Source organism: Eumetopias jubatus, unplaced genomic scaffold (assembly GCF_037043125.1).
Source record: "Eumetopias jubatus isolate StellerSeaLion01/CBP00866 unplaced genomic scaffold, mEumJub1_p1.0 scaffold_16, whole genome shotgun sequence".
NCBI lineage: Eukaryota > Metazoa > Chordata > Mammalia > Carnivora > Otariidae > Eumetopias > Eumetopias jubatus.
In genome coordinates, this window is record NW_028274822.1 from 13,576,992 (window position 1) to 13,602,538 (window position 25,547).

At 47.1% G+C, this 25,547-nt stretch overlaps 1 protein-coding gene and 2 long non-coding RNA genes across 4 annotated transcripts in view; 1 reads left to right on the forward strand and 2 right to left on the reverse strand.

Annotated features, from left to right (window-relative positions):
- BCL2 (BCL2 apoptosis regulator) overlaps positions 1-25,547 on the forward strand; it is a 167,354-nt gene that overhangs the window by 121,432 nt on the left and 20,375 nt on the right. The window contains exon 3 of one of the 2 annotated variants that reach the window (XM_028102939.2): positions 3,678-4,024. The exons of the other annotated variant lie outside the window; for it this stretch is intronic. Coding sequence (XP_027958740.2) covers positions 3,678-3,716 — 39 coding nt within the window. The 3' untranslated portion in view covers positions 3,717-4,024. Of the gene's footprint in view, positions 1-3,677; positions 4,025-25,547 lie in introns of those variants that run through there. 2 annotated transcript variants of the gene reach the window in all.
- LOC114208843 (uncharacterized) lies at positions 7,570-11,059 on the reverse strand. The gene is made up of 3 exons (XR_003609154.2): positions 10,294-11,059; positions 9,936-10,097; positions 7,570-8,790 (listed from the first exon to the last, which is right to left on the reverse strand). It is a non-coding gene; the product is annotated as an uncharacterized LOC114208843 (long non-coding RNA).
- Positions 11,289-17,702, reverse strand: LOC114208842 (uncharacterized). Its single transcript, XR_003609153.2, has 4 exons — positions 17,614-17,702; positions 17,445-17,500; positions 16,699-17,032; positions 11,289-11,461 (listed from the first exon to the last, which is right to left on the reverse strand). It is a non-coding gene; the product is annotated as an uncharacterized LOC114208842 (long non-coding RNA).

The following is a 25,547-nucleotide window of genomic DNA, read 5'->3' on the forward strand; positions in this document are numbered from 1 at the left end:
TTTACTATTATTTTTAAGTTGCGGACTTGTACTTTTCCATTAATTTTAACTGAGTCAAGGCCCGTGACTTTTGTGATCCCCAAATCCTCCGTAAATTCATTGCAACTGGCTTTTCCCACCCCCCACCCGAACCCCTCTCCCTTCCCTGCCTGGGAACCTGCCCTTTAAATTTGACATGGCTAGGATTTTAATCTCTCCTCAAAGGCACAGTGACAATTTCACAACAAAGCAGAGAGGTTGGGTGGTGGGTGTGGGGGGGGGGGTTGTTTTCTGCTCCCATTAAGAGAGCAACTGTTCTGTCTTTGTCTCGTGGGGCCAGCTCTTGGCACCAGACCGGGGAGACCTCAAACTTGGTGTTGCAACATCCATCAGACCCAAGTGCGTCTGGGCTCCTTGAAGGTGAACTGCAGCTGTTTGGATAAAATTCTAAAATCTTGTTTGTGAGATTCTCAGGCCTTGTTTTACAATCGTTCTTCTTGGCAGAGAAACCAGGAAGTTTTACTTTCCCAGGATCCCAGGCAGGTAATTGTTTTCCCAAACTGCATTTCAATCTTTGATAGAAATGGACATTTTTCATTCTGAGAACCTTCGCCCACATCTATAAACCGTTTGTATTCACCCTGCGCGTTGGGAGAAGCCAGACAACCCTGAGACTCGATTACAGAATGTCCCTCCCTGCCCCTAGACACATTTCCATCTCTGGTTATAATTTAGGGCCATTAACATTTCTTTTTTAAAGATTTATTTATTTATTTGAGAGAAAGAGAGAGCACAAGCAGGAGGGGCAGAGGGAGAGAGAAAGAGAATCTCAAGCAGACTCCCCGCTGAGCACAGAGCCCGACACAGGGCTCGATCCCAGGACCCTGAGATCAGGACCTGAGTCAGACGCTTAACCGACTGCGCCACCCAGGCGCCCAGGGCCATTTACATTTCTAAACAGCAGTTACGAGCATTTAGTCTCTTGGAATCTTGGAGTGCTTTCCTATTGAGTGGCTGGCCACGTCCAGCTGGCGGGTGATCTCCTAAGTTTGAAGATCGGCAAACTCTGTTCTTTGGTGCCATTTTTTTTTTAAGATTTTATTTATTTATTTGACAGAGAGAGACACAGTGAGAGAGGGAACACAAGCAGGGGGAGTGGGAGAGGGAGAAGCAGGCTTCCCGCTGAGCAGGGAGCCCAATGCGGGGCTCAATCCCAGGACCCCGGGATCATGACCTGAGCTGAAGGCAGACGCTTAACAACTGAGCCACCCAGGCGCCCCGTACTTGGTGCCATTTTTAAGCAAAGTAGCCTATGCTGTAACTAGCTGGTAGTTTATGCCACAGCCAGGTGATTTCGTGGCCCCCAATCTCCCACTGATTTATCCCGAGGCCCCTGGCTTAGAGGACATAGCCCAGAACTAGAACCCCAGAGGCCCCGGTTCTCTTCCCACCCCTCCAGCTCATGGGACTGTCAGCTCAGAGAAGTGGCTCATGACCACATAGCACTGTTGAGCGGTGTGCGCATCCCCGTGAAGCTGGCTCAGTGCTGCTGTTCTTTGGAGAAGGACGGGCGGGTCAGTTTTCTACCCTTGTCTCTTCCTGGAGGTAGGGAGAGCATGTGACAGGGGGCACCCAGCAGCCCTTCCCTGGTGAGCTGTCAGTCTGCACCCAGGGCAGCTTGGAAGCCCGATCCTCAGACCCGCCCCACGCCCTGCTTCTCCAGCCCTCTGCGAGCCACCACCACGTCTCACCCCAGAGTCCAGGGTTCTGTTTCATGAGGGTCATTAAAAACGTAAAAGCCAAAAAACACTTGAAGGGAAAAGCCGAACTTGCCATAATGTCTTTGTTACTCATCCACAAACAGCCACCTGTCAAGCCTGGTGCTAGGTTCTCTGACACTGAAGAGGTCGAAATCCAGTTTGAAATGTGAACAAAGATTCCAACCCAAGGCAGCCTTCAATAAGCGCCTAGGGAGGTGGATGACAGAAGTGTGGTGAGGAGCGCCTGTCGGGCCACGGGGACTTGTCCGTGGTCTCCTGGGTGGGCTCTTGAGGACAGTGGGGAGGTAGAGCACAGAGCTTTCCAGGCTGAGTGGACAGCGTGGTGGTGGAGGGCCCAGGGTGGGTGTTCAGAGGACTGCAAGGGGACCCTCTGGCACACTGCCACGGAGGGGGCCTCTGCCTGCAATCACACGCCCCAGGCTAGGTGTTTTGGATTTTTTTGGGTCAAGTGTTTGTTGTGCTAGTCTTCATTTTGTGGAGAGGCAGCTGGTAGAGGTGAATTCGATGGGACATGCAAACTATGGTTGGATAGTTAGCACTTCACCTGCCCTTAGGAAAGGCATGTCTGGTACCTTCTATCTGAGGGGTCCCAGCAACCGACCGAAATCTGAGTATTCCTGTCCTTGGACGTACCTACCACTCACTCACTCACTCACTTATTCACTAACTCATCATTCATTATTTCACGTATTCATTCACTCACTCATTCAATCAGCAAACATTTCCTGAGCAAGCTCTTCCTCACGCTGGACCCTGCGAGGCAGACAAACTTCCTGTCATGAGTCAACAGCAGGAAGGTTCTAGAACCCTGGTCCCCAGGGACCTGACCACCCACGTGGGCCCCCTAAGCCTCCCTCACATACTCAGTGGGTCTCTAGTGTCCGAAAGGTGTGAAGAAAGGATGAGAGACAGACCCACTTTTCTCAGGCTGCATCTCATCATTATGGAAAATACTGACTGGTCTGTAAGCGATTTTATCACCAGGCTTTTCTCAACACTCGATTCCGTTCCCGCCACTGCTCCCCATCCTCATAAAGGAATATCCTGTTGGTGGACCATGCAGAATGCTGACAGGAGCAAACGGAATGGCTCGTCTGGGAAGGTACACAACCAAACGACCGTGTCCATAGTTAGAGCCGGGATCATTTTTTAGCTGTACCTTTGCTTGAAAGTGCCGTCCACAGCTGTCACCTCCCTTCCGATCATCCTAAGTCACGACTCTGGTGAGTGCTTCCCACGTCTCAGGCTTTGAAGATCCTGGCGAAGCTGGTGCCCTTGACCGGCCCCGGGTCACTCTGCTCGCAGAGGTGCAAGCCCCACAGAAAGGTCGAGAGCAGGGATCGCTTGTCCTGCAGGCTCTAAAGGTGTGTCTAAGCCGATTAGACTGCTGACTGGTCCCAGTAGCTTCGTTGTCCCCTGTGGCCCAGGCTCCAGGCAAGCTAGGCTCCCCGAGAACATTTCTGGGCACCTGCAGAGTGGGGGGAGGGGAGAGTGGGGGGAGGGGAGAGCAGGGGTCCAAGGATCTGCTTTAAATCTCATCTCTGGTGATTTGGTAGCCAGCTGGTTCTGGCCACCTCTCAACTTCTCTGAGCTCAGCTCTCTCACCTTTGAATTTCTTCTTAAACCCATTGGCAAAACAGATTTAGCACCATTAGGGACCTCGAATAAACTAACCAGTGCTGGAATTCACCTGGGATGGCCTGGCACAGCTGTGGTCGCTGTTTACAGCCAGCTCAAGTCGGCTCTGATTGGCCTGGGTGCGCACCGGGCTGGCTGTTAAATACTTGGAATATGACTCCTGGAAATAATTTGTGTGAAAGTTTGCAGACAGAGGAGCACACTGTTAGCTTGTTTCACCATGGCGTTTGTGTGGCTGCCCTTTCCAAGTTGAATTTAGGATACATTCTCTATATACAGTTTTTTCATCAGCTGACAAATGAAGAATCTTCAAATTAGCTTCTGTGCTTCGAGGCTCAGCAAAGGAGGAGGAGTGCGATGGTGAAGGTCGGACGTTCTTACCCAGTATTTTCCATCAGTGCTGACGACTTGGCTTCCTGACGTTCTAGGGAGTGAAACGTACTTGAACCTTGGAAAGTGACTGAAGGACCACTCCATGTCAGCCTTTTGCATGAAGATTCTATTTGAGGAAGGTGACTTTGGACATAATATGGCAGACTTCTGTAGAATGTCAAGGTCTCCCTTAACTTTGATTCGTGGTTCAGTGTGACCTCTTCGGTGAAATGGCAGACAATAAACATTTTTTAAAGGGGGTTGCTCTGTGGTTCTTAATGGCATTCCACAAAATTAAACGTGTGTGTATATAATCAATATTCGTATCTATATCTCTTTGAGGATTAAATTAAAGCTATGTGCTTTCTCCCCAGAAAAATTCACAAACAGAGGAAATTTAGCCTGATATTTTGAGGGAATAATGGATTCCCCAAAGGTGAAATTTCCTAATAAAGGATTTCTATTATCCACGGGAGAAAACCCTGGGTCCAATGTCCCTTTCTTTGCTAAGACTGTCAGTGTGTTTTTCTCACTTAAAAAGAAACTGCAAGTCAAATTTTATTATAGTCAGTATTCTACCATAAATATTTCTTTATAATCACCACTCCCTGAAATTTCTCTGCTCCTTTTGTCAAGACTGTACCCAATGATAAAAAGTCTGGTACAAAATAGCAGTTTCATGTAATTATTATAGTTCATAGGAACAGGGTTTGATATATAATAACAGGAAAAAATATTACATGGACACGTACTAATTTATTTAGAAGCTTAACTCCAATATGAGTAAATGTTTTTTCATTCCTCACTTGTACAGGGTGGAGATAGACTTTTTTCTTTCAATGTGTTTTTCCACGTCTATTTAGAGCAACCAAAATAGGAAAACTACTACACAGGTCCTAACATTCACTTCCTCCACCCATTTTCTATACTTTGTCCCAGGTCTGATGAATATAACTTTTTTAAACATGTCATTTATTTTTATTTTTATTTTAGTCTAAATGTCCCTTCAGAAACACCACAGGAAAATATTTTTAGCTTCACTAAGAAAACAAACATGTTTAAACAAATAACACCCAAAATGTTCAGGTGGAATTGGTGTTTTTGGCATTGGTGGGTTTTAATGGTGAGGCTGTAACATACAGGCTGCAAGAGAATTTTTCTCGATCTTAGGTGTGCCACTTTCTTTCAGGAATAAAAACGAAGAGAAGAACTGATCACGATGTTTATACCAGAACCAAACTTTTTGTTAGTGGGGGATTCCCTCCGACGTGGGGCTGGGGTCTGTGCCTTTTCTCCCTGAACATCAAAGGTGGTAGAGAGGAAGCAAAATGTAACGTGCTTCCATAGAGCTCTGCAAGGGTAAGTGAAGGTCGTAAACAATAATTCAAAATAAAAGTAGGACCAGGTGCCCAAGGTATGAATTGTGAACATCAGGCACTTACTGTGCCCAGGGACCATTCCAGCTCTTTGCATCTCATTTAAAACCCAGGTTCCTAGATGCTGCCTCATCTGCTCAGTTTTGATTAGCTCTGTGATTTATTCATTCTCGATAATAATACTAATAGCTAACACGGAGTACTTACCATGTTCCGGGTACCTACTTTAAGCGTGTTACATGTAATAACTCATTTAATCCTCACAAGGACTGAATGAGGTAGGTCCTATGCTTAGCTCCACTTTACAGATGAAGAAACTGAGGCACAGGGACACATTTAGCACGTTGCCCAAGACCACGCCCTAGTTTGTGCCTGAGCCAGGATCAGCCACCATGTCAGGCTTCCTCTCAGGTGGTTATAATCAGAACATGGCGATTGATTATATGAGTTTACATTGAAAAATGTGAAAGAATATAAAAAAGATCATCTCTCTTCTCCCCAAAGGTAACATTTAAAAGAGGATTGAAATTACCTTGATGATGTCCACTGGTATCTATCCCGAAAAGAAAATGCAACTCTTGTCTGCATTTAATTTGGAAAACAAGGGCTGGTTGCTTCTGACAGATCCAGAGAAGCCCGTCAAGGAATCAGTTAGGGAATGAATGTCACTAGATTGTTTTGGGTGCCTGCCTATGCCTGTAGACCCGGGCAGCCCTTGTCAGACTTTAAGAATCCAAGAAGGCAAACCAGAACCTCAGAATCAGGCCTCCGGATTCACTGCCTGTGGGCCAATAAGCAGCTCTAGTCAAAGACAGTTAAGGCCCCAAAATAAAGACTCATGACCACTGAGCCTGCTCAGTGTGTATGAAATGGTGTTTACATTCCCCTGTTTGGTCTGGGTTCTTGTAGAGAAAGCGCAGTGACCATTGGTCAGCATTGTTTCTAGATACCATCCTCAGATTACCTTTCCCCTTCCCAGGGATATGCAGAGCACCTAAAAATCATTGACATTCCACGAGGACTTTTTACTCAACAGGACATGAGGGAACCTTTGGAAATTTATGCTACAGAGGCCAAATTTACCAGTGAGCGGAGCTGTTTACATTTCCCTCCAACTGGAAACAGATCAGAAGCTTTAGGGCATTAGGAAACGCAAGCTACATAACAAAATTCTGAGTTCAAGCATTTCAGGGATTTTTGGCTCTTGATGTCCGTTATGGATGATTATAACCCTGGTGTGATTCTCAGTGCAGAGTTGACGGTCTCTCTTAGAATGGCAGCCAGCTGCAACAATGACCTCTCAGACCATGGAAATGTACCCTCCAGGGCCGCCATTCCTCACCTCAGCTTTTGGCCTCGGCAGCCAAGTCCCGTGCTGAAAGGGTAGCAGCAGCTCGGGGTCCAAAGAGACTTACGGGTTCTTGGCCACAAGGGAAACAAGGATGTCCAGGAGCCCTTGAAAAGTCCTCTGGTCGGCCCTGCTGCCTTTAGGCAAGACCACCCAACCATCCCAGCCAGATGAGAACAATCCTGTTTTAAGTCCTGCAGAGAAGGAACTGCAAACTCCCTTTGTCAACTTTCACGTTGGCAAAATGATCTTTGGTAGCTAGGCTGTCCCAACAGCAAGAAAAGGAACCTGTCTAGAAAGTTGTGTGGTCTAAAATGTTCCACAGATAGACGACAGATAGATAAAGAGGGAGGTGATGGACAAATAGATGGTGGGTGAAGAAAGGAAATGAGGGAGAGGGAGAGAAAGAGGGAGACAGAGACAAAGAGAGAGAGAAAAGGTAACTGTGAAAGGTAGTTACGCCCCAAGCAGTCAGACACATGAGAAATATTAACTATAGAATTATATGCCAGAGGAGTCCCTTTGAAACAGATGCCACCCTCCTTCATGCTCCTGGAGCATTTTCCACATACCTCTACCGTAGCACCTTATTGTGTTTCAACGTGAGAATTTGTTAGCTGTTGGTCTCCCTGGCTGGAGCGCGGGCTGCATTAGACAAGAATCGTATCTTATTCTCGTGTGTCGTCTCAGCATCTAGCTCAGGACCTCGCTCCATGGAAGGGAGGGAGGGAAAGAGGTGAGTAGGTCCACCAGTATAAATTCAGATCCTTTAAGGAGTGCATCATTCCTAATGCTTCAGTCCTTAACGTTTCCCACCCAGACTTAACCTATCTGATGTCCCATTTCCCCTCTGTAAACTGTTGCACTCAAAGTCAATATGATTATATAATCTGCCCAGGATTAGAAGGATTTGTTAATACTTATCTCTGTTTGACACCTTTCTAAGAACACCAACTCATTATAATGCTCCTTGGCTCTGAAATTATTTCCCCCCAAATACATTTCATTTGAATTCATTGTTTATATATATATATATATATATATAGACATTTATATATATATACATTTTCCACGATCTGGGTACTATTGCCTAGTCTTGGCCAGTGCAAGCTGGTGTGACACACTTCAGGGTATCTTCTGGGTCAGGGACTATTAGTGTACCTTATGCAAATGTTCCCAGCCAGTGCGTCCTCTGTGTATGTTCCATCACAGAGTCTGTTCTATCTCATCTGGCTCTCTTTCTACTGTTGCCACACAATGGCTGACAAGAGGTGTGGGAGTGAAAGCACCAGCTCCCAACGCCATCAGGGCAGGTTAAGGGAAACGGGCAAAAGCCAGCTGGCAATTCAGCTTGCCGGGAAGCCCTGGGACCTGGAAGAAGGTGTCACCAACATCCTAGCCTGGAAGGGTCACTGTGAAGGGAATGGGAAGGAATGGGAGCTGGCTGGATTGTAGGGCAATGGGAAGTGACAGAGTATAATGCTAGGGACATCACTCCCCAGGGACCTTCAATGTCCAAGATTGCGTTCCTGAGCCAGGCAAGATATGCATGCATTAGCCCTGCCCCTCCAGAGTCCCTGGCAGCCAATCTGTCTGGAGTGACCACCATCCCTTCCCAGATCCAAATCCTCTCATCTTTCAAGGCCCCATCCAAGGTTTGGCCAAGTTTCTCCGCCTGTAGAGAATATTCTTCTCCTTCCCTTAGAGCTGTCTCTCTCCTCCTTAGCACCTCCTGGTGTCCCTCTTCTATTAGCTTTCTCTGCCTGGGGCCACGGTACAGGGCTGTGTATAAAGCCCTGCGTGCCCACCACACCGCAGATCCTTTCTGCAGAGGGTGATGAGCTCCTGGCATTGTGTCTTGTGGGCCTCCAGGCGCATCCATAACCCATGTTGGATTGAGGCACCTGGTTTAACAAAACGACGACGGACTTGCTCACACGTAGATAGGACAGCCTGGAAGGAGATCTGAAACAAGGACTCTGCCCATTTGGGGCATTGCTTTTCAATGATAACAGTCTGGACCAATTAGACCCTTCCTGGGAGTCGTTGCTGTTTTTAACATTGTCATATAGTTTATTTGTGCTTTCCCTTGGGCTGAGGTCTTTTTTATTCCTTCGCTAGATCATAAAACGTCCTGGAGGACAGTCTTACCGAATCATTCTTTACTTGCCCTCTGTACCTGGGCTCTTGGCGCTCAGGAAATTGTTGAGCAGGTGAATATGGCGCAGTTGGCCTGATGGCCTCACCCAAGGAGTAGACTCCTCTCATGGCTTCTCGTCAGGTTCTGCAGCCAACTCTGCAAGAGAGATGGGGATCAGAAAGGCCTCTCGGCATTACTGAGCAGGGTGAATTGGGCCACCGAGCAGGGGAGTGGAGGCAGCTGCAGCCGGCCAATGATGTGCTTGGAGGGATAAACACAGAAGATGCCTGTGGGCTCCCCAGGCCAGAGAGGTCTGAGGCTTGGGGTCTGGGAGATGGGGACAAAACAGTCCTAAAACAGTGAAGAGCCAGAGACATGAAAAGTGATAGCAGTAAGACTGCGGAGAGGGACAGACACACAAACAGAGATACCAAAGATGTTCATCTAACCCGGAACGTGTCTGCCAGTGCTAGTCAGGGCAGACTCCTGCTTCCTTCCCTGGGTGATGAGATCCTCAGGAGCTGGGGTTACATTTTGTTCACCTTGCTGTGCCCGGAGCCCCACAGGACCCGTGTGGGGCCGGGACCACGGGAGGCTCCCAGTCATGGTTTTTAACCTGAGCTGAATTGATAAGAGGATTTCACAGCCTGTCTTGACAATATATCCAGAGGGCTACCAAGGTTTTGATCGCCTCGAATGTTATGAAGTTCTCTCCCTTAAATCTAACTGTGCTTTCTTGACACAACTTCAGTCCGTTTTCTCTCCCATGGCTTCAAATGCATGGGATGGTTTTTCAGCCATTCAAGAAGAAGGAATGCTGTGTATCAAGCCTGGATTCAATAAAGCCAGATTAAAAAAAAAACAAAAAACAAAAAACCCAGCTCTTAGCATCTTCTACTACAGACACTGGTCTGGGCAGGGCTTTTTGCTTTATTGAATCCAGCTGAATAGCTTGACTACATTAATAATGGGGCTGCATTTCCAACCACTGCCTCCCAGTCTTTTCCCCTAAAAGCCTTATGGTACTTAAGCAACTGCTAATACATGAATAATTGCTGGTGGCATCATTTCCTGCCATGATTTGACCACCAGGATGAGGTTTTTCTTCTTGTACCTAATCTGGAGTTCTCAAGCCTGCCATGTGCGGGCTTGCTTGAGAATCATATTTAAAACACAGTAAACAAATCCAACTGCAGCTATGAGTTGGGCTCTATTGAGTTTCTGTCTGTTGAGAAATTAGGGATTTGGGAAGACTCTGTTGGGTGTATATAGTAAAATATTGGTCTGAAGGGGATCCTTACCTCCAGGTTGTCCAGAGATTTGAACCTGGTATCTCCACGGAGCATGGGTAGCGCCATTTAGCGGGTTCTCCAGGGTGGACTGGTAAGAGTTGTCTCCCTGCACTTCCAGGAAGATGCTATTTACTTGGCTCCCGTACTGCCATACTTCTTTTTGAAGTTTCCCTGGCAGATGACATCTAATCATTAGTTCTCTATACATGGACTTGAGCGACGGTGGTTTTTAGTACGCGTTCGCGCAAGCAGGTATCCGTGTAGAGAACAAGGTGAGGCACACAGCTAGAACACGAATGCAGCAGAGCCCCCGGGAGCACAGAGGACCCACGTGGCCTGTGTTTGAATCCAGCTCGGTCTGACTTACCTACTCGGCCTCTGTCCTCGTGTGTGAAGTGAGGATGATAACACCACCTCCTTCCTTGGGTCGATATGAAGTTCAGGTGAACTGATACTTGTTGAATGCTTAAATCGATGCTTGTTCATGGGGCCATGTACGTGCCTCTCATTGTCTGTATTTGTCCTTTTGTTGAAGAGTCCATATATTTATTCCTTTCCACAAAACCTCCGACTAGGATGAGCGAGAAAGTCTGCCTTTCAGCTGGCCTGCAGTCTCAGTTAACAGAGGGCTAAAAATGAGGCAAACCTTGCCTGTTACGCTGTTTTGGCAAAAATAAAAGAATAGCATTTCTTTTGATCTGGAAGTTTGATTTGCCCATCGCAGTGGGCTAGGTGCTATGGGGATATGCAGGGTAAAATTCCTCCTTCCCCGCCTCAGAGAACTTGCCATCAAACTGGAGAGGCATGACTTATTCTATAACCAGTAGCAAAATAAAACCGGGGAGCAGACATAATGAAGGATCGCAGAAGTGGCAACGTCCATGGGAAGATAGCAGGCAAAGGAGTTTTTCATTTGGTTTAATAGAAAAAAGGAAGTGAGAAGGAGGTAGGAAACACTATCTAGAGTGCTTGGCAGCTGTGTCACCCGACGTCCTTCCTGCAACAATCATGTCCCTGAGCTGGGCCTTGCACCTTCTCCAGTGATAGAAGAATAAAGACAAGCTGGAGAAATAAAAACATGCTAATATGCGTGAGTTATCAAGTCAGACCACAGCAGATCCCAGGAATGTTTTTCTGTTTTAGAAATGCGGATACGGTGGGTCGTGTGCATGCATGTGCGTGCGTGTGTGTGTGTGTGTGTGTGTGTGTGTGTGTGTGTGAGAGAGAGAGAGAGAGAGATGGAGCTGTACTTCTTTAAGTCTAAAATCTGCAAGGACAGAAAGAAACAACTCAGAGTAGCTTTTGTTTATGTGGATCTTCATCGCATTAGATTTTTATGGGTTTTTCTCAGAGCTTCTTGATAGTCTACTAATACAAAATAAGTTTATTAGGTCGTTCGCCTGCCTCTTTTCCTCCTCAGGACCTTTTATTTTCTCTCGCTGGATGCGGAGCTTTGTTTCCTCTGCGGGGCTGTCCCAGGCGGGAGTGAGGAGAAGGCAGTACTCAGAGCTCATCTGTATCCTATCGCTCAGCCCCTGCGAAGTGAAGGGAAATAAACAGCACGTGGGAGGGGGAAATCTGTGTTCTAAGAACTGCTTTGGTTTACACATCTATAGATACACTTAACCAGCACTGTGGGTCACATGTACCGGCTGGTGAAACTGAGCATGACTCACTTTTAAATTACTCATAGAGCAAGAAATATGTTTCTAAAAGCCAGCGCGGCTGGCTTACACGCGGAGCCGGGGGAGGGAGCGGGCCCTCAGGCCTCCCGTGGCAGCTGGCTTGCACTGTGCATCTGGTGGGAAGAAGGGGTGCCGGGCCCAGAGCTCCTTGCCATACGTTGTATTTGGAGAATCTCCCTCGGTGGAAACCCCTGTGCTGGGGCAGTTAGTGCTTAGGATAAATTTTCGAGTTAGCCAATCTTTCTTGTACGGGCTCGCTTTGTAATTGGCACTAGAACGCTTCCATAACTCGGGCTAGTGGTGGAGACCACACCAAGGGAGCCTGAAGTATGGAAAAGTATGTCCCTTCCACCAGAGGTCAGGTAGGGAGAGGCCAAGGAGAGAAAGGTCTAAGAGCATCGTGGAGGACAGGGACTTCATCGGAGCCCTGAAGGGCTTCGTTCGCTGTGAAGGAGAAGGAATTCCAGCCCAAGCAAGATGGAAAAACCATCTGAGCAAAAAGAAAGTAGAAGGGACAGAGGTTGCACCCGCAATTTTTTTTTGCTGGGGGTCTACATTTTTTTGACATAAAAAATATATATACAAGACAAGAAAACAATCACCAAGGGAGCCCAAGGCACCACTTACTAAATTGGTCCAAAAGAGGGATTTCACCAAATGCAAATGAACAAAGAACAATACATGTGACTCAAAATATCCGTTATGCTCTTATGCGAGAGGGTGTGAGGCAGGGAGGTGACCTTTGAAAGGTTCTAAAGTTGTAAACTTTTGCAACCACATTGTTTTGATTGCTGGGGGATTTAAGAAAGGATTACCTCAGGGTACCATTTTGGAAAAGCGATTTAAAACAAACAAACAAAAAAAAACACAAAAAACTACTTCCTGCATAATATTTTAGGATTTTTTTTCATTCTGTGTTTGCTTTGAAGACCTACAGTCCGAACGTCCATGAAGTAGCTCAGCCTCACATGAGAAACGAACGCCCAGAACGGTAGAGGGGCCTGTCGGCTGCTCAGGCTGGCCTTCCACTCCTGGTCCCTCTGCCAGTTCGGTTCCCTGGAGCAAGGGTACCCCCCGCTCCCACCCCAAAGGAAGTACGCCGGGCCTTGGTTTTGCTCCCAGCCCAGCCCCTCCCCCCGTGGACAGGCCAGCAGGACAACACCATGTCAAAGCACTGTCCCTTACTCTGGGCCAGACATTCCCTGCTGGTCTCTGAAATTTGGGAAACAGGAAATGTTAAGAAAATTTCTAATTTGCCTGGTCATGTGAACTCCCTCTGATGATGTTGCAACAGAATTTTGGAAAGGCGTGCTGTGCTCTGAGCCGTGCTTGCTTGCACCCTCCTAATCGGAGAGCGTTTGCTCCTTTGAGACTATGGTCCATTTGACTACTGAGCCTCAACTTCCCTCTTTCTAAACATGTAAACCCCGATGCCTAAAGAACAAAACCAGAAAAACCCATGCAATCTGTTCCATGATCAAGCGCCAGCCAACTGGGTTGCTGAGAGGGGCCTGCGTGCCTGTCCCTGAAAAGCCCCTTGGCATTCAATAAAAGCACCCATCCCGGGCAAACGTGCCTGTGCAGGCTCCCGCACCGGCTTCAGAACCTCCACTACCTGTGTTTGTAGGAGATGATGGATGATTAGCCTTTCTTCCCACACATTTGGCTTTGATAATCTCCACGCAAAAACATTCAGATGCAAATAATTTAAAAACAAAGTGGCTTCAAGGGATCTTTCTGGGAGGATGGAAATGCTGCGTATCTTGATGGGGGAGTACATTCCAGGGGTGTATGCTTTTGTCAAAATTCATCAAATGGTACACAGAAAACGTGTTCATTTTGCTGTATGTAAATGATACCTTGATGGGAATTTTTAAAATAATAAAGCGGCGTGAGTTTAGGAAAAAATAACAAGTGGGTGTGATGTAAATGACCCCATTTAAAGAGATCTAGAAACATAAGGGTCCTCCAGCAGAAACTAAAAAATGTGTGTTATGTGGGCAGTCCCCACTGTGCGGGAGATCTTTGCAAGGTGAGCAGATTCAGCCCAGCTTATAGACACGACAGCTGGCTATGTGCACGCGTCTGTGTTTTCATATGTGGGTTTTTTTTTTTTTATCTTTATGTCCATTTTCGTTTGGCTCATTTCCCTGTTCAATTGGATTTTGTCTTCTACTGCCTGAATATGACTCCCCCACAGTACCTAATATCCCAGGCCTGCAAGCAGTGAATGCCCAATAAATGTCCACTCACCCCCTGAGATGGAGTGCTTTCCCTCCCTCTGGAACGTTCTACTGAAATTCGCCAGCGCATCTTGGCCTTAAATGCCTATGTAAAACTGGAAAGCAAAAGGAGAACCATCCATACTTGTGCTACTTTTGAGAAAATTCCTAGCTCTCTCTGCTTCTAAAAACACCCACTTCGGAACTTACTTTGGAAAAACTACTTTTGCCCCACAAGAAAAAGAAAACTTGTACTCCATAAGTTGTGATATTTATTTTAAAGCAAGAAAACGGAGTTAATGATTATGTCTGAATGTGGGCGAGTGGGGGCAAAGGTACCCTTGCTTTTCCTCCTTTTCATGGCGAATCAGAGCAGGTGTGGAAATTCCCACAAGTTACACTGTGTCCGTTTACACGTTTGTATACAGAGTTTCATGGTGGTTGTTGTGTTTTTTTTTTTTTTTTCTGAAAGCCTTTCTTTTGTCATCATCTCATCTTGAAACTAGAGAGGAAGGGAATGGAAGGGCAAATTGCTAATATCAGAGCCTTCTGGAAATTCCCCTTTTATGGTACATGAGTCTTAAGAATAGTTCTCTTTCAGTTGTGTTTTTGTGAGTTTAGTGAAAATCACTCTGCCCAGCCCTGCCTCTGGCATGATCCTGGCTCTCTAGAGCATGGGGCTGCCTGGACAGAGCTGAGGGATGAAAACTTGGTTTGCACTGCTTGAGGGGAAAAGGGTCTCATATAGATACTTGGTTTTAAAGTAGATACACAGAGCAGAAATCCATATTCACATGATTTAAAATAATTAACATATCCAGTACCTTTCATAAGCTGATGACTCTCCCATGAACTAATGACTCACCGCTGTATGGGGGGTAGACAGGCAGCTGTATAAATATCTATTGACATTTTGTGTTAATGTACATGTCAGTTCCAGTTACAGCCTGGCTTAATCGAAGCCGACTGACCTGTTTTCAAGTCAATGCAATGCCAGCTTATTTTAAAGCAAAATGCTTTTTTTCCCCACATAGCTTCAGAAGATGCCTTCTTGAAGTTAAGGCTGTAGGCCTTGGATTCTGGGGCTGGGACAGGCTGGTGTGCGACGTGCCCCCACCTGGACAGGGCCATCGTGGGGCCAGCAGGTGGAAGGGGCCCCTCCGCAGGAAGGGCGATCTTACTGCACCTGTGACTGGCTGGCAGGCTGCCTGAGGGGCTCGGAGGGCCCAGCACAGACTGATGCTTGGAATGTGGGGAGCGTGAGACAGCCAATCCCAAGGCTGGGCTCTGAGGGACTATGCTAATTAGCAAAGCCCGTGCTAGGGTCAGGTCACTGGGTGGCCAGGTAAACGGTATCAGGTGATTTCTGCACCAGCAGACAGACGGGGGGCGGTGGGCTAAGGACTTCACTGCAGAGTTGCTCTCGGCAGTTACTTATTAATTACACCTCAAGGCACTGCTAGGTTAGACAAGAAAAAATACTCCTCCAGCAACTCTCTCTGACTTCCTCTCTCCCCCAACATCCTCACAATCCACTCCTCCAGCGTGGGAAACTGGGGAGACCTCCTACCTGGGGACTCAGGACAGCCAGCCTCCCAGGCCGCTGGGACACACAGCCTGTTCCCTCCTCAAAGAAACCCTAGATTCTAGGCCAGGTGAGTTTAGACCCGGTCGGAGCTTTTCTTATGAAAGGTCTTGACTTCTGAGTTTCTTTTTCCTGCTACGCTGAGCCCTCTATGTTTGTTTTCTTTCTAATTTTGGCTTTAAAAATAAAAGAAAAGAATGTTTGGGTACAGGGTAAAAGTTTTGTCATATCCAGATTGGAAACTCCCTAGTCACCCTGAAACCGGACAGGTGCCTGTTTGTTTCTCTGTCAATAAACAGTGTGTGCTTCGCCCAGAAGTAAACCACTGGTAGCCACAGAGGACACGGGCCTGTTGCAGTGTTCAAGAAGGACCCAATGGGCCTGACTTAGGAGCAAAGGCTGCCTCTCCCCTTCTTTTTTGATCTTCTGATAGAGACCACATAGTGTTCTCTTCACGGTATTTTGATGGCATATGGCACATAAACACAGGTGTGACCTTTACACCATGCACAGAGTTACAGTCTAATAAGTGAGAGAAGATAAAACCAGCTGGAGTTTAAGGTTAAAGCTGAAAACAGCTAATACGAATTTTCACTGCAAACATTATGCCACAGAGCCCGGCATAGGTGCGCTCTAAGGGACTCTGTTCGATTGCCCCTTGCATGGTTTTTACAGACCAGCTCCAGGCAAAGGGTTTCCATGAAATAAGCCATCTCTTGAGGTATAGAAATACTTGGTGACACGCACTCTGGGGATGCCATCCGGGCCTGCCTTCCTGGTGACCGTGTTCCTCCTGCCCCGCTGGATGGAGGGGAGTGTGGGGAACTTTGTTTTAAATAAGGCAAGGTGATGTGTCTGGTCCTGGCTTCTCTGCTGCATGGCACTTCACTTCTTTGAGGCTCTGTTTCCTCGCTTAAAAAATAAAGGGCCTTGGAACCCATTCCTTCAGCTTCTTGCATTCTGGTTTTTTTCTGGATGGAGGCACAGCCTGGAAGCCTAGCGCCATTTGGGTACTTAATTCCTGAGGGGGGAGGAAATGTCAGAACCACAATTAACTTAATTGTTTATTTGTGCAGAGGCTTTCTTAGTTAACTCCAGAACTTGCCATCTGAATTGGAAGGAGGGTGGCCCCTGGGTTCATGTTCACAGAAGGAGCTGCTGTGGCTTTTTCCCCCGCTGAGCAGCCAGCTCAGAGGAGAGGAGAGGAGAAGCTGGAGAGCAGAGTCTCCACCAGAGTTTGCACCTCTGCCCCAGAGCTGCCTCTGGGCAAACCCTTTTACCTGAATCTCTGGTTGGCCAGGAAGTCAGGACTCTGGGCGCAGAGCCCCTGTGAGGTTATGAAATCCACCGGTTTGCAGTTCCTGAGCAGAGCAGGAGAGGGGCCCTCGCACCAGGACGTGGGCCTCCGAAGGAAGCCTCTGTTTCTGTGAAGGTCAAGTGGCGGGGCAGGTGGACACGCGGCATTCTTGTGATGCTCAGGTGAGGGTGAGTGGAGGGAAGTGGAACTCCGGGCCTTTGGGGCGGGCCTGCAGCCCTCTAAGGCGGGGCTTCTCACCAGGGCTGAGTTTTGCCTTCCCACAGAGGAAGGCCTGGAGACCGTTCTGGTTGTTGCAGCTAGGCGGCGGCGGCGGCGGCGGCGGCGGCGGCGGCGGCGGCGGCGGGGTTGGGGGGGGGAGGGGAATGGAGCATATTTGAATTTCGTGGGTAGAGGCCACAGATGCTGCTAAACATCCTAGGATGCCCCCCCCAAGAGAGAATCACGTAGCCCAAAATGTCAACTGATCCTAAAGCTGGTCAGATTTTCTAAGTTGAAAGCGCTGGGTTCCTTCACTTCTCTGCCCCACCCCCCCACCTCAGCCTTTTGTATTTCTTTTTCTTTTCTTTTCTTTTCTTTTCTTTTCTTCTTCTCCACAAACTTCATGACTATTTACTGGGCATTCAGGGATAAAATGGTTTCTGGCCTTGAGAAATGCCCTCAGGCAAGACAGTGAGAGCGGAAGTCCCAGGAACACTAAGTGCACCTTACCTTGGTCCCACCTGTGGTCCCTCCTGGGGTCCTGGGAAACAGGATGAGCCTCTGATCTGCAGAGAGAAAATGAGGGGAGGGGGCAGAAGAGAGGGGGTGTGACCGGGGCGCCGGGGAAAGAAAGGAGGAGAGGGTTGCCCGCCCCTCTTCCCCCCCCACCAGCACCTACCCCCAGCTGCTGCGTTTCTAAGCCCAACCACCTCCCCTGCTTGTCCTCTCCCGCTCCATCTCAGCCACTGTCCGCCTCTTCCCCCTACACACCAACAGGGGGCAGCAGAGAGCAGCTGACAGAGCCCAAAGCGGCAGACCCAACCTGGGAACCATCCCATCACCTAGATGCAGAGCGCCCTTTGGCTTCGGTCCCAACAAGTTGATGCTCTGAGACCCTCCTCCTCCACCAGCCTCTCTCCACACCCTCGACCCTGGGAGAGCTCTCCCCCCACCCAGCGCACCGCACAACCTGCGCCAACCTGGCCGCGGATCAGGTTCCGTCTGGTGACTCATCTGATGTTACTGCCTTGCTGTGTGGTTTCTCAACCTTTCAAACGAGGCTGTTTTTGCCTCGTCCGGCTGACTGGCCATCCCCTGAGGTGGGAGCTGTGCCCTGACCCCTGCGGTTTCCCCCAGGCCCCGGGCCAGCCCTGTTCCTGGAGTCAGTGTTCAGGTCGGTGGATTGATGGAGGAGGCACGGCTGTGTGCCCTCGTTCGCGCCCTCGAACAAGCCTCGCAGCCAGCGCCATCACCGCTTCATCTTTATGGGTGAATAGCTGAGGCTCAGAGGCATTAGACATCTTGGCCAAGATCTTAAAGCTAGGAAATAGTAGACTTGGAAATCCAAGTCGACGTTCTAGACTCTACCACACACCCCATGGCCGTTCCAGTCAGAGATGGCTGTGGTGGGGAGGTAACGGGGCTTGGTCAAGAAGGGCTTCACAGAGGAGGTGATGTGTGAGCAGAGTGTTGAGAGGCACGAGGATGTGGTGGGAGCTGGGGTCAGCTGGAGGGGTGCGGTTTCAGCTGATGCTGCCCGTAGGTCCATGGAGTTTAAGGCCTCAGCTGGGTGGGGCTGGAGGCGTGGGACAGGGCCAGGTCACCCCCTGGGGAATGGGGAGTCGCTCGGGGCATTTGAATGAGAGAGAAGGATTCGATCATTTGTGCTTTAAGAGCAACCCCCAGCAGCAGCACGGAGGGCAGGCTGGAGGGACGCGGGGCGGTGCGGAGATGGGGAGCGATGCAGCAGGTTGAAGGGAGGTGGCATCAGAGGACCGGAAAGAGGATCCATCCGTGTGGCAGAGAAGGCAGTGACGGGGGTGGGTGGGGAGGGGAGAGGGAGAGGCTGGGAATCCCTTCTGGGCTTCCCACTAGGTGGTGGGCTGCCCCGGGGCAGCCCGGGGCTTTGGAGGCAGATTATGGGAAGGCTTAAGGAGTGCGTTGGGTTTGAGGTACCTGATGTATATGTGGATACATTTGGTTCTAGATTAGGGTTCGATGGCTCATTGGACAGCCATCGGCATAAAGGGCCCTTAGCAAAGTCGTAGCTGAAATCAAGGAAGAGAATGAGGTCTCTACCGCTTGGGGGCGGCTGGTTCCCTAAGTCCCTCCCTCTGCGCAGAATAGCACAGCCTTACCTGTGTCCCTAAGCTACCTACTCCAGGTTGACAGGAATGACCCACGGTGGGAAGGTTCAGGGAGGTGATGAATAAATGCTTTTTTTCCCCTTTCTGTACCATTGAGAGTTCACGAATACCCGCAGCTTCCACAGCCAGGCGGCCCCTTCCCAGGGTCACATCTGATTCGTGAGCATTGTCCTATGGAAGGCTCCTCTCCTCTTCATTATACCAGCTGTCTGTGTTCCTCTAGATCTGCCATTGGCTTTTGAAGTTTCCAGCTCTGCGTGGAGCTTTCCAGTGGGACCTGATGGCTTACTACAGTTAGATGTTCTTTCTGTTGCCTGATGAGGACCAGGCTGGCCTTTCTGCCCTGGGATCTGGAGGCAGTACCTTCTGCTGACTCCAGAACTCTTCTCCTGGGCGCGTAGCTGACCGCTCAAAGGCATCAGGCCTAGTTTGAATTTTTTTTTTTTTTAAGAATCACCTTGACTAATGATGTTAGGCAATAAGATTCTAAGATCAAAAACAGCAAGCCCCTGCAAAGAGAAATTTACCAGCTTCAGACTTTGCACATTGCTATTTTCATGGGTGCATTTCCTACCACCTCCTTATAAAGAAAGTCCCCAGGAAAGGGACATCGAGATATTTGACAGATAAATGAAAGACAAGAATGGAAGGGAATTGCCGGTCCCTGTTCTGAGTGCTTCACAGAGGCCCCTTGTCCTGGTGATGACTCTAGAACTATAGACTGACTTTCCGCATTTTATGAATTAAGAAATGGAGGCTCAGAGAGGTTGAAGACCTTATCTTGCATGAGTTAGATTGAATCATTCCCGGGAAAGAAAGAAGAACAGGTAACTCATCCAACTCATTGATGCAGCTAGTAATGTGCAGAGTTCAGGTTGCCCAGATCTGCCTTATTCAAGTGCTCGTGCTCTACCCCTCCATCAGGCTTCATCCTCAGGGGGTGGAAGGAGGAGGCACAGAATCAGAGGGCGAGCGAGGTCATTTTTCGGGTGAGAGAGAGCTGAACTTGTGTGGGTATGCTAGCCTCTTACATTTTCTGCTGAAGGAGCCACTGGCCAATAGGTAGAAAATACCAAAATTGAAGACATGGTGAGGCATTATCACCTGACCAGTCCACCATCCCACTTTAATGGGTATTCTCTAATTTCTCCAAACCCAAGTAATTACATCTTTGGGTAAGAAAGGAACCTCTGGTAGGTGCTGAGGACAGACCCATGAATTCTTATTCTTTTGTCTCCTGGGAACACTTTTCACTTTATCATTTAGTAGTAGGAACACTTTGGGGCAGCACCGTGCAGGCAGATGGGTTGGCTAGTTTGACAAAAAGCCCGGTGCACAAATGCTAGAAAAATTAAAGAGTAGATTTCATCATCCCAACCCCTTCTGACCTCACTTAACTCAACAGCAAAATCTCAGGCATGTGGATGAATTTGGGGGAAGGTTTTTACCAATTAATGAAAAAAAAAGCCCTTTAATTTTAGAATCTCTTGGAAGAGATCTGTTTTTAAAATTTCAAGTACCTAGAATTGGGCACACACGGAGTGTTGTTGCCAAGTGGTGGCTTTGCTTAGTGAATAATGACCACATCAAAACACCAGGCTCAGTATGTTGTGCTCCGTTTCTGGTCCCATAACAGTTACATCAGTTTGGTGTCAAATACATGTTTCTAAAGAAGCCGAACACTGTTTTCTCTTACTTAGATAAACAAACTCCTTGATGTCTATTTATAACTACTTGTTAGTGAGTCTCTTGTAAGCTATACAACGCGGTTGGAACCCGAAGGAGATGTTTTGCAGGTTGGCCGCTGAGTAAAGACTGTTTTGCTCAGGGTCTCAGTATCTCCTACCCAAGCCCCTACTTGCAGTTCTGAATTAGTATTTTTCAGAAAGTCATCCAAAGCTGTCCTGCGGCTGCTGTAGATTATGTACGGAGAGAGCCGCTACCAGCATTGCTTCTTTCTGTGAAGGAGCCTGGCCTTGAGAATTAGCCAACGGGCCCATTTAACTCTGCTTCCTAGCTCATTTATCCAAGGGCTCGATGCACCACTGAAAACCTTCCTATAACAGAAAGCCAGTGTTTGGGGGGCATTTGGTTTCAACTTGCTTGTGTTTGAACATTTATATTTATAATCGTGCTAATCTCTAAGGGACTCAAATCACATTAAGAGCTTTATCTAAGGCTGCCAAGGAAATTAGCATGTATCCACATGACTGGGAATGATGAGAAATTGGGTTGGGCCTACAGAAATGTAATAAGCTCCGACTTTCATTTCCATTATCTTCTCCATGAGATTTTGTTTTTAAACCCACGCAGTCAGGCCTGGGTACACATTTCCCCCTCTGCCCCCGGCTCGTGCCGTCACCCTCACCGCAGCCCCTCACCGCTGTGCCCAGCTTGCGTGGATGAACTGGCCCACTTCGTCTCCTCCTTCTCTGAACCCCCACGGCCCGTGTCTCCATGCCTGTTAGGTCTTTCCTTTCTTGTATGGCTCCCTCCTGGCTTCTCACAGACTTTTCTCCGACTAGAGGGAGAAGAATGTTTGTGAGTCTCTCTTGAGTTCACCCCAGAGTTTAGGTCAAGCTAGTCACATAACTGCACCCAGTCAATAATGTGGGATGGACGGTTAGTCAGGCAGGGGGTGGACTGGCGTGGGGGGAGGCACATGGGCCAGAGGGGAAAGTAGCTTAGGGTCACCACAGACACTGTCAGCGTGGGGAAGGGAATTTTGGGGGGAAATCTAAACAGATGAATTTGATCAATCAGGCTAATTTATACAAAAAGCACAAGAAGGGGAAAGTTCCCTGTGAGCAATTGGAGAGACGAAAGAGAAGCAGGGAATGCCCCTGACTGCATTACAGAAGGGGAAACCAAGATGACTTGTCAAGTAATTTGTTGAAGCTAAAATGAGAGCTCAATGTAGTCAGGATGAAAAGAGGCTGGCTGGCCCCTTTGCCTGCTCGGAGGAGACATGGCTTGGTACTCTTTGAAGAATGTCGCCTGTCAGTCTAGAAGAATATGACTGGAGTCATCCAGTGGAGGTTGGAAGAGTCAATCCCCACTGTCCGAACCAGGAGAACTCCTTCCCAAACATCAGATTTTATGTTGCAGCCCGACCTTCCTAGAACTGTTATTGCCAGAAGTTCTGCACAATGACTTACGACTAAGCTTTAGTGTTTTGTTTTGTTTTGTTTTGTTTTGTTTTGTTTTGAGGCATCCCTATGTAAATTTACCTCTCTATCCCTACATGGAGACTGCTGGTTTATCAGACTGAAACAGTTCACCAAAGGCCAAGTGGAGTCCGATTTTAGAATTTGTTCCAGGTTCTTGGGTACAAAGAAGGCTTAGTAATGACAGTTTCACAGCCTAAGGGGAATGTAACTTGAGAGAAGAACAATAGGAGCAAAGACAAATATGAAGGGAAAGGATGATAGCAAATTAAGAGGGATAAGGGAAGGGGGAAAAAAACGAGTAGATATACATAGCAATAAGAGAAGAAAAATCATTACAATGCCCAGAGGACCAAAAAAGGTGATTTTTCTGTTTTTCTTTTTTTTTTGTCTTTGGGCCCTACTGCATCCACCACTGTTGCTAGAAGGTGAGAGAGCAGGTGCTTTTTGCGGAACCCACTCTTGAAGTAACATTGCTGAAGGGAGAGGAGAGGCACCATAGCAATCTTTCTACCAGATCTCTGTTCTCTTTTTTGTTTTTTGTTTTGTTTTGTTTTGTTTTCATTTTTAGGCTGACTTAAGCAAAGTGGGGAAAAATCGTATCTGGACAAAGGAAACTACTCTCCCTAAATCTAAAAGCCTTATGTCAAGAGAACCCTTTCTGGAGAGAGCCATAAGTTAAGCATTGTGCTTGATTCCAAACAAAAACTAGATAAAGGGTTAGGAATCAATATTATTAATGGCATCTCCTCTCTTCCTCACTGCTAAAGCCTCTGCCAGGCCACTCTAATAACAGTGGAAAGGAAAATTGGAGATTCCATCAAGAAAAGGCTTTTAAAGGAAGCCTGTGTTATTGCATTATTATTTGGACTCTCTCTCTGAATACATGAATGGTTCCAGGTTTTTTTTTTTTTTAAATATGGGTTGAGGGTGGCAGACTTAAATCTCACTGGGCTAGAATAATGACGTGGGCAGAAATAAGTCAAAGCTCTCTATTATCAAACAACATTTATGATAGAAATTAGCTTGATTTTTTTCTCATAATTTAAACTTTTTCAAAGAGACAGATGTTATATGTGAGCAAGTCCCTGCTGTATTCAAGCTTATGACATCTTGGCTCTGTGCAAGCCCTTTTTGCTAGGAGTCATTACTCTCTTTAGGGAGGCTATGTGAGAGAGTGGAGAGGCAAGGTATTTTAGGTCCAGAATTAGGGGTTTGAGTCCTGGTTCCACTATTGATTAAGTGTATGTCCTTGAAAAAGTTACATATTCTTGATCATCTGTAAAATGGGGGTGACAACAGTCATAACTTACCTGTGGGTTGTTGTGAGGTTCACACTAGTTGGTAGATACGGGAACACTTGATCAACTCTAGTATGCCATGTGAATATTTGTTTTCATTCACAGCAAGTACCTTTATAATAAGGGGAAAGAGGAGGCTATCATTTCATTTTCAATGAAATGTTCACTTCTTATTTACTAACACTTTTTGTGTCCCACCGTGTTCCAGCCGGCAAACTCGCGACTGGGAGGACCCGTTGGCACTTCCTCTATGACATTGCATTAGTGTGAGGTTTACTCCTTATCCAGCACCTGATAACTTTTGGCCTTTAAAAATAAGGATAAAAGTCCCAGAGCCAGAAAGATTAAGGATTAAATTAAGTTTTAAAATAACACATCTTCTCATATATTCTCTTCTCATTGATATGGTGCTGGTAATTTTTAAAATTAGATTTTCCTCAGGGCATTTCATACTAAAAATGATGAAGTTCCTTGTCCCTTGTAATTGCATTTCTTTTGATTTTCTTTTATTATGACTTGCATATCACTGACACTTTTTTCCTGGAATGTTAAAAGTATACATCATCCAGCTAAAAGGAAAAAATACTGTCCTAATGAAAATGGAAAAGAGAGAGTGGATATTCCTCTCTTTTGGTTCCAAACAAGGCAAAGTCCTCATTCCTCATTCTTTGTACATGCCAAGGTTGATGTCATGGATCCAAACCAGTTTTGAGTTATCTGAAATGAAAAAAAAAAAAGAAAGAAAGAAAGAAAAAGAAAAAGACATTTCAACAATCTTCTAAAGCTTGAAAAACAAATTGTCCACAGTCTGATAACCCAAAAATGAGTGAATGGATTTTCTCTGTAATTAACAGGGGGTGGGAGCTTGGAGGGACACTGGGGGAAATGTTTAAAAATGGAAAGTTTCAGTTCAAAGGGGGTGCTCTAGGAGATCCAAGAAATGCTGGAGGGGCTGAGAAGGAATAACATGGTTATCCTGAGTAACACAATTCTGTTGTCTGAGGAACAAGACTGAAAACCATAAAGTTCCTTTTGGTTGATGCATTAACTTACCACTAATGAATATTGTTGATGAGTGGTAAGTAGGACACATCCAGGGAAGGTGTTCGTTAATTCTTCATAAAAATCCTCTCTGCGTTATTGAAATATGGCTCTCATTCCGTTTGAACCATAGTCCCACATAGCTGTTGGAATAGATAGTTGGGACTTCAGGAACCATCCCTGGGATTCTCATTTCTGGTGCCGTGGTGGTTTGGGCAGTTGTTTCTTCTGTTGTCTAGAATATCAAGCACTTTCCTAAGTTCCCTCTCTATGAGGGCAGTTCCTCCCAGGTTTCCTCCCATGAAACCAGCTCTAGGAGTCAGGCTTCCCTTTGCACCTGGATGAAATGGAATGGCAATTCTAGGACTTTCGATGGGATCCAAAAAGGCCCTAGTGGCTGTGTGTCTGCCAGTGTCCCGGGTACATAACCCTTTCGATCCTCCCTGCTTCTGACACACAGACACAAAACAGAGTCCCCAAATCTACGAGTTATGTAAACTTAGATCCCAAGAGAGCCTTCAGAGGCCATGTGGGGCCTTATCTTCCTGTCACTAATGAGGCTCTTGAAACCTGGAAAGGTGACTCCCCTCACAGCAAAGAGAAAGCCTGAGTCAGTTGCGGACACTCGGACCCCACGGCTTGCCCACTGAGTGGATTGTGAAATGACCAAGAATCGCGTGATGAGTTTCTGAGTCAGTGTGCGGCTCTGCTCAGACTTAGGCCTTTGGGTGTCTTCCATCATCAGACTTTAAAACTTGGAATTCTTACTTTCTTATCAGAAGGTCCCATAGACTTGATGACAGTGCATTTTTATTTTTTTGTTGAGATATAATTGACATATAACATTACGTTAGTTTCAGGTGTAGAACAATGATTCGATATTTATTTATGTGGTGAAATGATCGCCACAATAAATCTGTGAACATCCATCATCGTGCATAGTAATTGCAATGTTTT